Below are 15,781 nucleotides of genomic sequence, written 5' to 3'. Positions count from 1 at the left end.
CCAAATTGCCAAAGCCATCCTGAATAAAAAGGACGAGGCTAGAGGTATCACTCTGCCCAACTTCAGATTATACTACAAAGCAACAGTAATCAAAATGGCATGGTACTTGCAGCAAAACAGACACATGGACCAGTGGAACAAAATCGAGAGTCCAAAAGTAAATCCATATTTATATGGACAAATAATTTTCAACAAAACGGCCAAAAACATGCAGTGGAGAAAGGAAAGCCTCTTTAATAAATGGTGCTGGGAAAACTGGAAAGCCACCTGCAAAAGAATGAAATTAGACTGTTGTCTATCACCACACACCAAAATTAACTCAAAATGGATTAAGGACCTGAATATAAGACCTGATACAATAAAATGCATAGAAGAAAACATAGGAACTAAACTCAAGGACCTTGCACTTAAAGAGGATTTTATGAATTTGACCTCAAAGGCAAGAGAAGTAAAACCTAAAATAAATGAATGGGACTACATCAACCTAAAAAGCTTCTGCTCAACAAAAGAAACCATCAAGAAAATAAAGAGACAACCATCCGAATGGGAAAATATATTTGTAAGCAATGCCTCCAATAAGGGCCTAATATCCAAAATATACAAAGAACTCATACAACTCAATAACAACAAAAAAACAAATGACACAATCAAAAAATGGGCAGAGGACCTGAACAGACACTTCTTCCTAGAGGACATACAAATGGCCTTCAAACATATGAAAAGGTGGTCATCATTGCTAGCTATTAGGGAAATGCAAATCAAAACCACAATGAGATGCCATCTCACACCTGTTAGAATAACTATAATCAACAGGACAAGTAATAACAAATGTTGGGGAGGATGTAGAGAAATAGGAACCCTTATACACTGCTGGTGGGACTGCAAATTGGTATGGTCACTGTGAAGAATAGTATGGAGGTTCCTCAAAAAAACTACCATATGATCCAGCTATCCCTCTGCTGGGTATTTACCCCCAAAGACTTGAAAACCCATATCCAAAAAGATATTTGCATGCCGATGTTCATAGCTGCATTATTCACAGTGACCAGGACATGGAAGCAACTGAAATGTCCTTTGATTGATGATTGGCTAAAGAAGCTGTGGTATATATATACAATGGAATATCACTCAGCCATAAGAAGAGATGAAATACTGCCATTTGCAACAACATGAATGAACCTTGAAATAATCATACTAAGCGAAATAAGCCAGATAGAAAAAGTTGAAAATCACATGATAGCGCTTATATGTGGGATATAAACCTAAAAGCAACAAATGAACAGGACAAACAAACAGAGACTCATGGACATGGACAATGGACTAGTGGTTACCAGAGAGAGGGGAGGAGAGGAGAGGGGAGAGGGGGAAAAATTAAAAAGTAAAATGTTAAAAAAAATTTTTAAATGGCAAAAAAGAAAAAGAAAAAGAAAATAAAGACAATCTTGGTATCTATGCATGAAAAATCAATAAATAAATAGATGATAGATAGATGATAGATAGATAGATAGATAGATAGATAGATAGATAGATAGATAGATAGATAGATATAGATAGATAGATAGATAGATAGATAGATAGATAGATAGATAGATAGATAAATTCATGATCTTCAATACACTCTGTGTCCTAAGATAAGGAATGAAATAGAACATTTCAAAAAGTGGAGATTCAAGTCCTGCACCTAGAGAGGGAGGGTTCTTGACTGAGTGCAGGAAAGTATTCAAACCCATGCCAGAGTTAGAGTCAAAAGGAAAGTTTATTAGAGAAGACATGACACTTCATAGACAGAATGTGGTCTCTCAGAGACAAAGAATGAGAGAGCCAAAAAGGACAGAGAGACCGAGAGAAAAGACCAGGAGAAAAATGACAGACTGAAAGACAAACAGACAAACAGACAGACAAAGATCACGAGTGTTTAGGGAATTCAGTTTATATATCATTCTTAGTGTCTATGAATTACATTTTAAAGATTTTGTTTACCTATTTTCCTTTGATGGTGTGAGTATATAGTGGGAAAGATGTGAAAGACATGGGTATGTATCAAGAAAGCCTGCTGGCAATCTCCAGCCTTTATTCTATAGATAGGTTCCCTGTAGGGAATGAATGTTTGGGTTTATTTTGTGTAGGGTATACTTAAAGACTCTGTTTCCCCTTCTTGGTGTGGGTGAATGGTTTGTTAGTAATCTCAGCAGGAATCTTCCTTTGTTCTGTAGGTTTCCTTGTGGTCTGGCTGTTGGGCTAGTGGGGAATTCACTCATTCATGAGGTATGACGGGGAGAGGCAAGGAGGATGTTTAAATACTTAGGGAATGGGAAAAGGCAAGAGAACTCCCAAAAAAGAAAAACACATGTGCCTTCTGATATCCATCCACCACCCATTATCCTTCAACTCCTAACTGAGAACCACTCACACCTTCCATTTCCCCAAGTAAATGAAAAATAGCAGTGCCCATATAGGCAAAAATGGACATGGTCAAAGAGCACTTCTCTAAGAGAGTTTTTAAAAATTGTAGAAGCAAATGGTCTACTTCTGCTGGGATTTAATGGAAGAAATACTTATACCAGAGAAAATTCTTTAAAAATATGATGGAAAAAGCACATTCACACTTGTGCTCAAAATTCAGTGAATAGTATCAAAAAGTTCAAAAACCCTCTGAAACCTATCCAAGTACTCCTTAGGGAACTGTAAAACTCAGGTTGAGACACCTTTTCTAGAGAGAAATCAGGTTCTAGTTATCAGGGAGACACTGACATCAGTTATGATGTCACCCAAATATGACGGTCTGCCGCAAGGGACTGTACAAAGAAACCTCAGCCTTTATAGGGATCTATAGAACAGAAAGAAAATTACAGGTCACCTAGAAGATATAATAGTACTATTTCTGTGGTTCAGAACAGAGAAATAAAACTGGAAAGTAAGAGATAGAAACTAATCTGGGCATAATATAACAATGGGAGCCAGGAGTGTGTGAAAATAGATGTTTCCATATCTGTGTCTCTGTGTCTTCCAGCTCTTTCTCAGAGTAGAGACCAACTCTGGTGGGAAGATCCATAAAACAAAATATTCCAACAATCTTCCTCATTGAGGACATAAAATGATGTAGCATGATTATGCCTATTTCTATATAAATATCAGGAGAAATATGAAGTTTGCACTGTGTACTAAAAGCAGGAAATTTAATGGCATTTGAATTAGAAAACTAATTCAATGTCATTGCAGCTACTAAATATAAATTAGAAATCTAAAAAGCTTCCATAGGTTGAAAAGAGAAGAGTCTTTATTAAAAGTGCATCTGGATAAGAGTGCAGTTACAGAGAAAAGACACTAATATGTTCTCTCTCTACTTAGCTAGTCTCTAGAAAACAACAGAAATTTTTGCCTTGATTGCACAGAAGGAAGGAATACACATAAAAATGATTACTATTTAAGAAGCAAACATGGCTGGATAATGGAAGAAGTGACCCTTTACGCTGAAGCTGTTCATTTTTTAATAAACAAGAATTTCGGAAACCCATTATGAATTGACAATTGCAGGGCAAGTGATTTACCTCCTGTGAATAAAAGCTATCTTCTGGCTGTCTCTGCTGCTTACTTTCCTAAGACCCCTTCCATATATGTTCCAACTGCTTCTTTTCCACATCTCCTTACCAGACTAGGTCACGGATCTCACTGTCTGAGAAGAGCCAGGTAAACTGTGGGCCAGAAAAGGTTTCAAAACTACTTGTTTGCAGAGAAACAAGTAGTCTTAATTCAGCTTAAAATTATTCTTGTATCTGGTAACAAAATTCACCATAGCATAAATTTTGTTTTCTGCCTTGTTCCTAGACCATGAAAAAGAAAAGCATTTACTCTCTGACATATTCTAAACATTGTATTTGATAAACTTGTGTATTGTGCTATATTTGTGAGTAGACACACATTACACTAGGCTAAAATCTCCTAACAAAAAGATTCAATCTGTTAAGAAATGTTTTTGCCCACAGCTCTGTAGAGGGTATCCTTGAACTTGTTTTTCAGACTATAAACACCAGGGTTCAGCAAAGGAGTAATGTAAGTTATAGAGAGAGGTCTATTGAGTGTTCTAACTTAAGCTTGTGGTAGGCAATGGAGGCACAGCCGTAATGAACAATGACCACAGTGAGGTGGGAGGCATAGTTGGAAAAGGTCTTCTTCTGGTCATTGGCTGAGACAATCTTAAGGATGAAGGAGATCATAAGAATGTAGGATATGGAGATCAGGCTCAAAGACACAAAAATCATAAATGCACTTATATCATAATTGCTTGTCTCATTGATAGTGGTATCAATGCGTAAAAGTTTCATGACTGGGTAAATATCACAGAAGAAGTGGTCTGCCACTATGTCATAGAAGGGAAAATTGAATGTGGCTATTATCTGAAGGACTGCCATAACCAGACCAATGCCAAAGGACCCACATACTAACCTAGCATGTTTCCCTTTGCTCATGATAACTGTGTACCTTAGAGGGTTGCAGATTGTCACAAAGCAGTCGTAGCTCATTGCTGGGAGTAGAAAGCAATTATTAGTGGCCAAGATGACAGAAAAGAATATCTGTATTGCACAGCCTGCCAAAAAGTTTATAAAAAATGAGACTAGAAAGCATTCGTGGGACAATGACCAATGTGTATACTGTCTTTGAACTAACTAGCATGCTCAAGAAGGAGTACATGAGAGTGTGGAGATAATGGTCAATGCAGCTGGTGGTCACAATGGTTATGTTACCAGCTAGAGTTAAAATGTAGATAGTTGAGAAAACCACAAAGAGCATTGGTTGTCTGGTGTTTTCCAGAGATAGAGAATCCCAAGAAGATGAATTCTACTACTTCTGTGAAGTTCTTTTTCTGCATGCTGGTGCCTCAGTGTCTAAAAGCAATAAAAGGGGTCATCAAAGGGATAATTCCCATCAGAATTGGACTTTAGAATAAGAGACAAATAATAGCTGAACTGAGCCCAGTTCTCTCCTTTATGACCAGAGAGTTAATGTTTAACACCCTTGCGCATAAAAAGATAAAACTACTGTGCCTTTCTGGGGCTTATATATATGAATATTATCACTGTGGAGGAAACTATGTCCTGTGCATGGAGACTTCTGAGCAAATGTTCATCTCACACATATCATGCTTACGTTAGAAAGGGGAACAGAGGAGCAAGGAGAGAGTCGTGCTCTGTATCCCAATCAGTAATGATATCCACCACTTAAACCAAACTGAGTTAACAAAGGGCTTACTAGTAAGGTGCATGTCAAGAAAACCATAAAGATGAGAGTTTCAGGGAGAAATGACATAGCAGAATTAAGTAGTCAAAAAATACAAACTTTGAGAAGTGGTTACTGGATTTGGTGACAGGGTCATGAAGGACTTTTACATGGTGTTTCAGCTGAGTTCTGAATCTAAAAACCTCATTTCTGAGGCATAATATGGTCCAAACATGTCATCATATCCTCAAACAGAACAACTACCAAGACACTTCTGCTGTGATCACTCCACTGAAATTGTTCACTCAAGTCCTACCAAAGAGATCTTTTTTGTTGACTCTAATAGTCCTTTAAAAACTGAAGTCAGCAAAAGAGAACTGTGACTGAGGAAATTCGTTTAGTTTCTACCATAACAGAGAAGGGTTAGGACAATTCAAGGTGTGAACAAGGGAATGGAAGCGCCAGATTGAGAAAAGGAGAAGGAGTCTGCTAGGTACTTGGAGCCAAATGGCTTATTAATTTTTAAAAATCTGGTGAGCACAGAATTTTATATAATGATGAGAAACAGAATACACTAGTCTCATCTATCAAAAAGAAAAATACACACCTGTGTAAGAAGCACACAGCGTATTCAGTGGTTCTTTATAGTGACCATTCCATTGTTTTTCTTCCTCTCATTTTCAGAATTACTGAAATAGACTTCCTTTCCCATTCCCCATATATCAATGAAAGTTGGCTTCACCATGTTCACTCCCACTAAACCGTTCCCTCAAATATCACCAAAGAAGTCTCCATTTCTAAAATTGTCAGACTTGGCTTTTTACTCTTTTTTTTTTTGTCCTTCTCCAATTCATTTGACACTTCTGAAAAATGTGCCTCCTGGAAGCATTCTCTGGCCTTGGTTTCCATGACACTACACTATTTTTATTTTCTCTTCTCAGCTCTTGTTTAGTTATCTTTTATGAATCTGCTCATTCTAACTGTATTGTAATTGTAAATGCTATTCTCTTGTTAATCCTTGGCCCTTGCTGCTTTTTTCTCTCCACACTCGCTTTCTCAATTTTTTGTTATAATTTTTATGTTAATTGCTCTCAAATCCCTATTTCCATCATCAATATTTTCCCCAAGTCTATGGTGTACCTACTTCTGGACTTTTTTACTTGTGGGTCTTGCAACATAATAAATTTTATATTTTCAAAAGCAAACTGAACATCTTCCTTCTTATATGTAAAGCAAAGCATAGGAAATATAGTCAATAATATGGTAATAACTATTTATAGTGCCAGGTGGGTGGGTACTAGACTGGTCAGAGGGAATACTTTGTAAATTATATAAATGTCTACCACTATGCTGTACACTTGAAATTAATACAATATTGTATGTTAGCTATATTTTAATAAGAATTTTTAAATAAAAAATAAAAGTAAATATACTTCTAATCTTACTTTATGCCATCCATCAAAAATAAATAAAAAGGAATTAAAGACAGAAATATAAAAGCTAAAACTAAAAATTCTAGACAAAAATATGTAATATGTAATATGTAATAAAATCTTCACGACCTTAGAATGAGCAAAGAGTTTTTAGACACAAAGCAAAAGGCATAAACCATTAAAGAAAATCACCAACTGAATTTCTTCAAGATTAAAGCTTCTAGTCTTCAAAAGAAATAGAAAAATAAAAAGAGAAGCCACAGACTGGAAGAAAATAATCACAATACATATATCTAAACTTGTATTCAGAATATATAAAGAATTCTTAACAACTCAACTCAATTCTTAACATTTTTAACTGGCAAAATATTTGAAGACAGTCACAAAAGAAGGTATATGAATGAACAATAAGGAAACAAAAGGATGCTCAACATCATAACACTATTAACCATCAGAGAAATGTAAAATAAAACCATGAGATATCATTACACACCCACTTGAATGGCTAAAATTAAAATCCTGACAACAGCTAATATTGCCAAGGATGTGATGGAATTGGACCCCTTAAACATCGATGGTATCAATGTAAAATGGTATAAGCATTTGGAAAACAGTTTGCCAGATTTTTAGACAGGTAAATATACACTTAGCCCAAGACTAAATATAGTTTTCCTAAGTATTTATTCAAGAGAAATGAAAATATGTGTCCATACAGAGACATGTACATGAATGTTCCTAGATGCTTTATACCTAAAAGCCATAAACTGGAAACTCAAATGATCATGGTGCATCTGTACAAAAAGTTACTGTTCAGCAACAACAACAAAAAAGAAATTACTAATACAAAGAACCACATGGCTGAATCATAAAAACATTACACTAAATTTAAAAAGTTAGACATAAAATAATGCATAAATTATGATTCTATTTTTACAAAACAGTAGAAAATACAAATTTAATTTATACTGTGAGAAAATAGATCAGCTATTATCAGAATTGTTAAGAAACAGACTTCCAAAGAAAACAAGGGAATTTTTGAGATAAAAGAAATGTCCTTGATTGTGGTGGTGGTGGTGATTATACAGGTGTGTAAATTTGTCAGACCTCACCAAAATGTATACTTAAAATTGGTGTGTTTTGTTATATTAGTTATATTGTATAATATTTATAGCATAATATTGTATAATGTATTACATATTATAAAAGTTGATTTTTTTAAAACTTCTTACTTGGCCACAAACAGGATTCTATCCCTGCAAATCCATCACTGCTGGACCCACAGTTCTTTCAGTGAGCTATTTATGATGTAAGAAACATGGAAATCCTCCAGGACTTGGGAAATCTGGAACCTGATCTAGAACCTGTCAATGTCAAAATATGCGGGTTGGGAGAAATTGCTTAAAATTATCTTTGGTTCTGTGACAGGAAAAAGCCATCCAAAAAATTTTTAAGTCAACAAAAACAAAATAAAAAACACAGTGTGAGACAGTGAAAGATGAAGAGACAGGGACAAAGAGAAATGTATTTGTAGATTATCCTCGGGAAAATAAGAACACTGCAATATACTAATATAATGAAGAGTCAGTATAACAAATGTTTTAGTCATGAAAAATATATTCCAAAGAAAAGAGAAAGTAGAAAGTTTGAAGGTACAAAGAGGATTGCATTTATAAGAAAATAAACTATTACAGAATTTATTGATACCTATAAGAAATTGCATATCTGTTATTTAAATCTGAGTGAACCTGTTAGGGAAAAGGAAAGAATTTAAAATCTTCAGTTTAGGGCTCAATTTCCTGAAAATTGATATTCCATATAAATGACTCTTGCAGGAAAAAAAAGGAAAAAGAAAACTTTATCACCTCTTATCCAGAGATATTGAAGTACAAACAAATTCCAAGTTGCCAGGGATGAATAAAATGGCCTTTTTAAAAATCTATGGTTATTACAGCTATTTGAAGAAGCCAGAGGAAGAAAAACATTTAATCATAGGATGATAGGAAAGAGTCTGCAAAGTTGAGCTTTTAGAACATGAACCTGACTGGCACACTTTTAGTGTTGCCCATTCCAGAACTCCAGATCCTAGCCCAAAATGGATAGAGGAGCAAGTGGGAGCCTGCCTAAGCAAAGAAGGACAACATCTCTCAAATCTGGTAGGATAGTATCTACAAAAAACAAACAAACAGAAAACAAAAAACCTTGTACCTCTTCAAGGATACATAATCTTACAATCACTTATATCTCCTTCAGATAGGACTGTAGCTTAGAGGAAGAGTGGCACATGACATTCATACTGGCACCACTGGCTCTGAAACTACACCTATAGGAGGAGGAGAAGGAGCCACTATAAACTCAGAGATCTAGAGGGGAATCTCCAAGGAAAAGCCATGTTGAGTCATCTGCTCTCCTGGCTCTATTCCCTCAAAACTTTAGTATCTCAAGGGAACAAGTAAAAGTCAGACTCCAGACAGGTGTCAAAGGATCTTATTAAAAATGAGACTTCCATATTTTTCCAATTGATTGGTGCTTTGTGATTCCTGGAGCCACCATCTCAGATAGTTTTTCTTACCCTTATCACTGACTCATTGAGGGGGATGTCATGGACATGTGTATAAATGAAAGAATTATTATCTTTAGAAAATGAGAGCTGTCTATGTAATTTCCAAGAGAGTAAGTAAAATTTACTACATAAGTAAAATTCAGTATTCCTCAAGGACACTCATTTGAGAAGGACAGATTTTCTTAGTAAATCTTAGTCTGAGATTAGTAATTAGGTTCCTCCTGGGAGACTTTCCAGTGGGTAGATCATGTCCCAGTTCTAATGAAATCAAATCCCTTTCTCCTGAGTATCCCTCAAGATTCTTCTGAGACTGTAGCAAATGATGTTTTAAATTTTCCATTTGATGTATGCTTATTCCTCTCTTTCATACATGGAAACTATGAAATGGTGTGAAGACTTTAATGTACTTACTTCTTATTCCATAAGACATTCCAAAATAGGCTTAGAATTGTGCACTTTTGATTTAATACATGCATGAACCAGAACTGTAATCAACTACAGTGCCTGTTTCTATCCAGTATAGTTAAATGTTCTTAAACTTCCACAGTATTTCAATGGAAGTTAAAATAGGAAATTACTGAGTAGCTCCCAAATCCTGTTGGACCTCATGTTTCAAATTCAGTAATCTCTTAAATTCAGTTTCTTCCTGAGTTTAAAGTGACCTCGACATCTTCTGTAACTCTTAAGACTTTAGAAGTAATCTGAAGCGCATTAATAAATTCTTTAGTTAATCCTCAGTTATCTCCAAGATCTCTGCCTTTCTCCTAGGCTAGTTTTCTCTCAGTTCTATCTGACAGAGGCATTATTATCACTGACTCCTATTCCTCCAATATTTTTTGACATTTACATTTTGACAAGATTTCAAACATATAGAAAAGTTACAAGTAAAATACAAAGAATTCCTGCATACCACTTCCCTAGTCAATTGTTTATTTTGCCCCATTTGCCTCAACTCATGCTAAATTAGTTGAGTGGGTTGAAGACATCATGCCCTTTTACTCTTAAATATTTTAATGAGTGTTTTCTAAGAAAAGTCTATGACATAACAATAAAATTACAGAGTGGCATAAAAGAAAAATTCAGAACTAGAGTTTAGATTTTCCACATCACAACTCCCAAGCTTCCCCGTCTGAAATGGAACGTATTCTCTGATTACCCCTGAACATGTTAGTGCTCCCCTGCCCAGGACCCGAAGGAAAAAAGTGACTTATTCTAGAAAAGAAAGAGTAAGAGAAAAATTAGACACCGTACGAGCTGCCCTACCTCTCTTTTACCTTTTATACTTTCACCTGATCAAGAACATTACTTTTCAAAGAGACTAGTCTCTTCAGAATAACTTATAGCCTAGTATGCATGTCCACCTAGAAAATCTACAAAAGCTCATCCTAAATTTTGTCCATAATCCAAATAATTTCTCTTACTTTCCCCATGACTATGGCTCATTTATCTTCAGTCATAACTGAGTACCATTATTTTCTCTTCAAATTCTTTTTTTTTTCTCTCAAACTTATGAAAAGGTTGCAAGTACAATACAAAGAACCATTAGAGATTAAGTTGTTGACACAGGACTCATTGCCTTCAAATACTTTTTTAGTATTCTCTACAGACAAGGACATTCACCCACATAACCACAAGCAATCACCAAAATCAGGCAATTAACATTGATTCATTCCTATCACCTAATTCTTAGATCTTATTCAATGTTTTGCAAGATGTCCCAATCATGTTCTTAACAACAAAATAACTTAGTTCAGAATCAGCTTTGCCTTTATTGTCATGTCTTGTTAATCTCTTTTAATACAGAACAGTTCTCAGTCTTTCTTTGTCTTTTATAAGCTGAATATATCCAAAAATTACAGGCCAGTTATTTTATTGATAGTTTCTAAAGTTTAGTTTGACTAATGTTTTCTCATGATTAAACTCAGATTATGTATCTTTAGCAGGACAGAAATAGTACTATGTTCTTTTGTTGCATGCTATCAAGAGGCACATGATTCTAAATTATTCTGTTCCTAATGACGTTCAGTTGAAATACTTGATTAAAGTGTTATAAATCACAAAGGATTCTCTACTTTGAAGTCACTCTTTTCTTTTTTGAATTAATAAATATTTTGCAGTGAGGTAACTTAGAACTATGTAAATATTTCATTCTTCATCAAACTTTTAATTATTTATTTAGTTACATCATTTTACATTTGTTTGCTATTTTATTCAATAGGTCATAATTACTCTTATTATTTATATTGATTCTCAAATTACTTCAAATTTGGTCCATGAGATCACCTTCAATCTGGCTTTGGTGTCCTTTTAAAAGGTCTCCATTATTCTTTGACCATTTTCTTCTTTTCTGGCACACACAAGAAAAAGGTAAGTTTTGAATCTGCTTCCAAAAAGTCATATTGGAATCAGCATGGTCACACACATGCACATGTGCGCACGCACACACACACATGCTGAAAACCATGAGTTCACAGATATAACTCAAATTCCAACCTAATACCACATGGTATATTCAAGTTTTCTCCATTTCCATAACTGTAACTCTCTTTTTCAACAGTGAGAAATCAGATGTCCATTATCCTTAATATATTTTCTTATTTTATCAATTCTGTAACAGTAACCAATTTCACTCCCACTACTGCCCCATCCTCTGTATAGATATCCCCTTTTCCTGGTCCCTAGACTGGTTCCTACTTCCTGCACCAGGCCACCAATCTGCCCTCTTCATTTGTTCTGGGTCACCACTGTTTCTCAATTATTCCCTCCGCTGAGTATGAGTGCCTTCCTAGCTTGGTCCCATCCAATAGATTTAAATTTAGATCTTTCAGGAAGGAAAGAGAAACAGAAGAAAAGAAGAAGCTTATTTGTTTGGAGTGTTTTTCATAGGTTACTACTCTGGTAATTTGTTGATTTACAATGAGACATTATAAGCATTAGGCATCTGCTATGTTCTCTGAACTCTGATAAGTATCATTAATCTATGAGAATAAGCATAGCAAAGTGTTTGATTCAGAGTCAGTATTTTTCCTTCTTTTCCCTTGTCTCTTCATATTTTCCAAATTCTACACAGATTTGAAATATCACTTTTTTAATTCAACAAACATCTACTGAGTCCCTACTCTAAATGAGGCAACGTGCTGGGTAATATATGGGATCCAGGGGAGAGAAGAATAAAATCAACGAAGAGAAGAATCTTTCAATTTGTAGGGATATTTATATTAATATACAAATAGCTATCATATGAGACATAATATTGTAATACCAGAAAATGCCATAATAATAACAATGATTTTCAGGTACTTACTTTATGAAAAGCACTATGCCAAGTACTTTAGTGTGCATTTACTAGCTACTAAAACCTCATGAGTATAAGCAGTTGTATTTTTTTCACACATGAAGAACTATAGGTTCAAAAAGTTTTAATGCTTATGTTTTCACTTTTAGAAAATGAGAGAGTTGGATTTGAAGTCCACATTGGTCTGATTGCAAAATCTTTGCCTGTCATCACTATGGCATTCAGAAGATGGAAACTTCCACCTAATCAGGAGATCAGGAGAGACTTCATGAAGCAGATGGCATATGAGATGGACTTTTAAGAACCACTGGAGTTTTGAGAAGATATTATTGAAAGCTACTTCAGCTACAGAGAAGAAAATGAACCTGAGTATTTAAAAGGAGACTTGGGGCATGTATCCATAAGCCAAAAAGTTTGAGTGCACAGTGGGATTTGTGGAGGAAGTAAGAAAAGACCAAAATATTGTGAATGGCTCTAGATCTCAAGATAATGAGTTTAAATTTCATTCAAGATGCAAAAGATTACTTAAATCCAGTTCCAACTCTAAACCTTACCCTGGCTGTCAGAAAAATGACAATGTGGGAAACTGCTTTTGGGAGTTGGCAATTAGGGTCTGACCATCTCTGAGGATTAGAACAGGAGAAAAAGATTCTGAATGGTGATTACTAAATCTGGAAAATCCATCTCAGAAAGGTAGAGGTAAGATGAAGTAAAGGAATAAAGTGCTGGCCAGAAGAAAAGGGGGAGTGGTCAGGAAGAGTATAATCACAATAAGGTGTAGAGCAGTTTAATAGTATTAAGAAAGTAGAATAAATGGAATAAATAAATATCTGTATTTAAGAAATTTGTTTAGACTATAGACTAGTGATTACCAGAGGACTGTAGACTAGTGGTTACTAGTGGGGTGAGGGTGGAGGGAGGAGGTAGACAAGGTAAAGGAGGTCAAATATAAGGGGATAAAAGGAAGGTGAAGTGGGTAAAGGGGATCAAATATATGGTAGCTGAAGAAAACTGGACTTTGAGTGGTAAACACACAATAGAATATACAGATGTCAAATGATAATGTACACATGAAAATTATATAATTGTATTAACCAATGTTACCCCAATAAATTTAATAATAAAAAAAAGAAGAAGAAATTTGTTTAAAATCTTGAAAGGAGCAAGGTTGAGTTATTATAACTCTAATACATGATTGTATAACTAAAAGGAAGATGGAGGTCACTTAACATAGCCCATCAATAAGTTATTCTCATTTCTGCAAGATCTACATACTGTACGTATGACACATACAAGACTTTCACTATATGCATGTAGTGAATGTGTGCCTGAATGAATGTTAAGGTAACATTTCCACAAGTGCATATTGAACCTCATCTTGAGTGGCTGGAGTCAAAAGAGAAAAAAAATGTCAGATGCTGACATCTCTCAGGACAGTGACTGAGAGTCTGGAACATCAAATCATGATAAGAAAGGGAAAAGAAACAGAGGCAGATGAGACATGTGTCAGAACAATTCTTTAGAAACCAGAGGTAATGGCCGCCATTCTTCTGAATCTCCTCTGGACCTCTGTGGCAAAGTGGTGGCATATCACATTGAATTGATTGGAGCAGGGGATATATTCAGTGTCTATAGATGAAAGCAGAATCGCAGAATGTCCTACAAGCAGAGAACTACTTTACAAAACTATAAAAAAGAAGAAAAAGCTTTCCACCCACAGCCCATAAGAGGCCCAAGCTCAGAGACACCCTCCACATGACTCAGTAGCTCACAGTTCAGCATAAAGCCATTAGAAAGAAGGGTCCCTGGAGCATGGTCCGAGCCCTTCTTGATGTGACCAACTTGGCCTCTCATCTCATCCACCATACTGTAGCTCCACAACCACTGTCTTTCCAGCATCAGAATCTGGGTCATATAGGACTGGGGCTCTGGCATTTCCATAACTGTAACTCTCTAATAAATAACTCCATTGATTTCCTAGCTTAAGTTCCACCCCACCTTTCCCATCAGTAGCTCTGGTAGTTGGCACCAAGAGACAGGCCTGGAAAATCATTCACACATTATTAGTATTCTTCATCCCCCATCCTCACCCATAGGTGAATATAAACCCTGAATAGCCTGATGTCTAAGACTGTGAATCTCAGTGTGCTGTCTGTCCTCTCATCCTGATGACCACTGCTGCTATAAAAGCCCCAGGCTAAGAGCATGAAAGAAATGCTGTTATGAGTCTCTGTCCTCACATTCTCCCCGAAGCATTCTCCTACTTTGCTCAAGTAGGTAGATAGTATGGTCAGAGCTATATGTGTATCTGTGTGTGGTGAGGGGTGTTGGAGTGGCAAATGGCAGAGATAGATCATAGGAAGGAAAGACGAGAATTTGTTGAATACACGGTGGAATTTATGATTTTTCTTGCTCACATTTTAGGTGAAGATTATTGTGTTCCCTTCTTTCTCTCACAGACATGAGTAAAGGATCTAGTAATGTTCATGTGAACTTAATCACACAGTGGGAGAAACCTCTGCAAAACTTCACTGTGTGCCTTCATTCATACATTGACCTCTCCATGTCTACAGCTTCTTCTCCTTCCAGGCCACCAGCAATGAGATGATAATTTTGAAGCCTAGAATTGAAAAGTACGTTATCATTAGGGGTGACAACATTTTCTCCAAGGTCGATAAGGAGTTCCCGCCAAGTGCACATCTGTATCACCTGGCAGTCCTCCTCAGGCATTGCCAAACTCTGAGTCTCCTCTGACAGTGCTTGTGAGAAAGAGCCTGAGGCAGGGTTACTTTGTGGGAGCTCACACCAAGACTGCCCCGGAGCAGAAGCAGGATTCCTATGGAGACAGGGTTGATCAGAGCCAGTCCTTTGTGGGAGAGACTGGAGATTTGTGCATCTGAAAATCCATGCTATCCCCAGAAGAGACTGGTTTATATATTGGGGCATTCACATCAAATATCCTGGAATGGTGGGCACTGAACTATGAAATGCAGATTATGTGCTCACCAAGCTCCAGAAGTGGAACTGAAGTTCTGCTCCAACAGGGAAAAGATAGTGGAACTGAAATTCACTGACAGGAAAGTTCTGGAGACAATTATACTTCATGCCCTATGGCTATTGCTGATTTCTTTGAATATCTTATCTATTGAACTGCTTAATTTACAATAAAAGTACAAAACCTCCCAGCATTTGTTCAATATTTTTCATGGCCCCAAACACCTCTCGTTTGGGGGTCATATTTTTCAGTTTTGCTTTTATTCAGAAAATGGGGGAAAAACA

General features: G+C 36.1%; 1 protein-coding gene across 1 annotated transcript in view; it reads right to left on the bottom strand.

Annotated features, from left to right (window-relative positions):
- Nucleotides 1-5,177, bottom strand: part of LOC120584304 (olfactory receptor 10J3-like) — a 168,134-nt gene extending 162,957 nt beyond the window's left edge. Inside the window, 3 exon segments of the mRNA XM_039840014.1 lie at nt 4,373-4,596; nt 4,598-4,788; nt 4,790-5,177. Coding sequence (XP_039695948.1) covers nt 4,373-4,596; nt 4,598-4,788; nt 4,790-4,867 — 493 coding nt within the window. The 5' untranslated portion in view covers nt 4,868-5,177.
- Between the last annotated feature and the right edge of the window lie 10,604 nt (nt 5,178-15,781).

This window comes from Pteropus medius, unplaced genomic scaffold, assembly GCF_902729225.1.
Source record: "Pteropus medius unplaced genomic scaffold, Ma_sr-lr_union100, whole genome shotgun sequence".
NCBI classification, from domain to species: domain Eukaryota; kingdom Metazoa; phylum Chordata; class Mammalia; order Chiroptera; family Pteropodidae; genus Pteropus; species Pteropus medius.
Note: the sequence above shows the minus strand (reverse complement) of the source record. Positions and strands in the feature narration are given on the sequence as shown.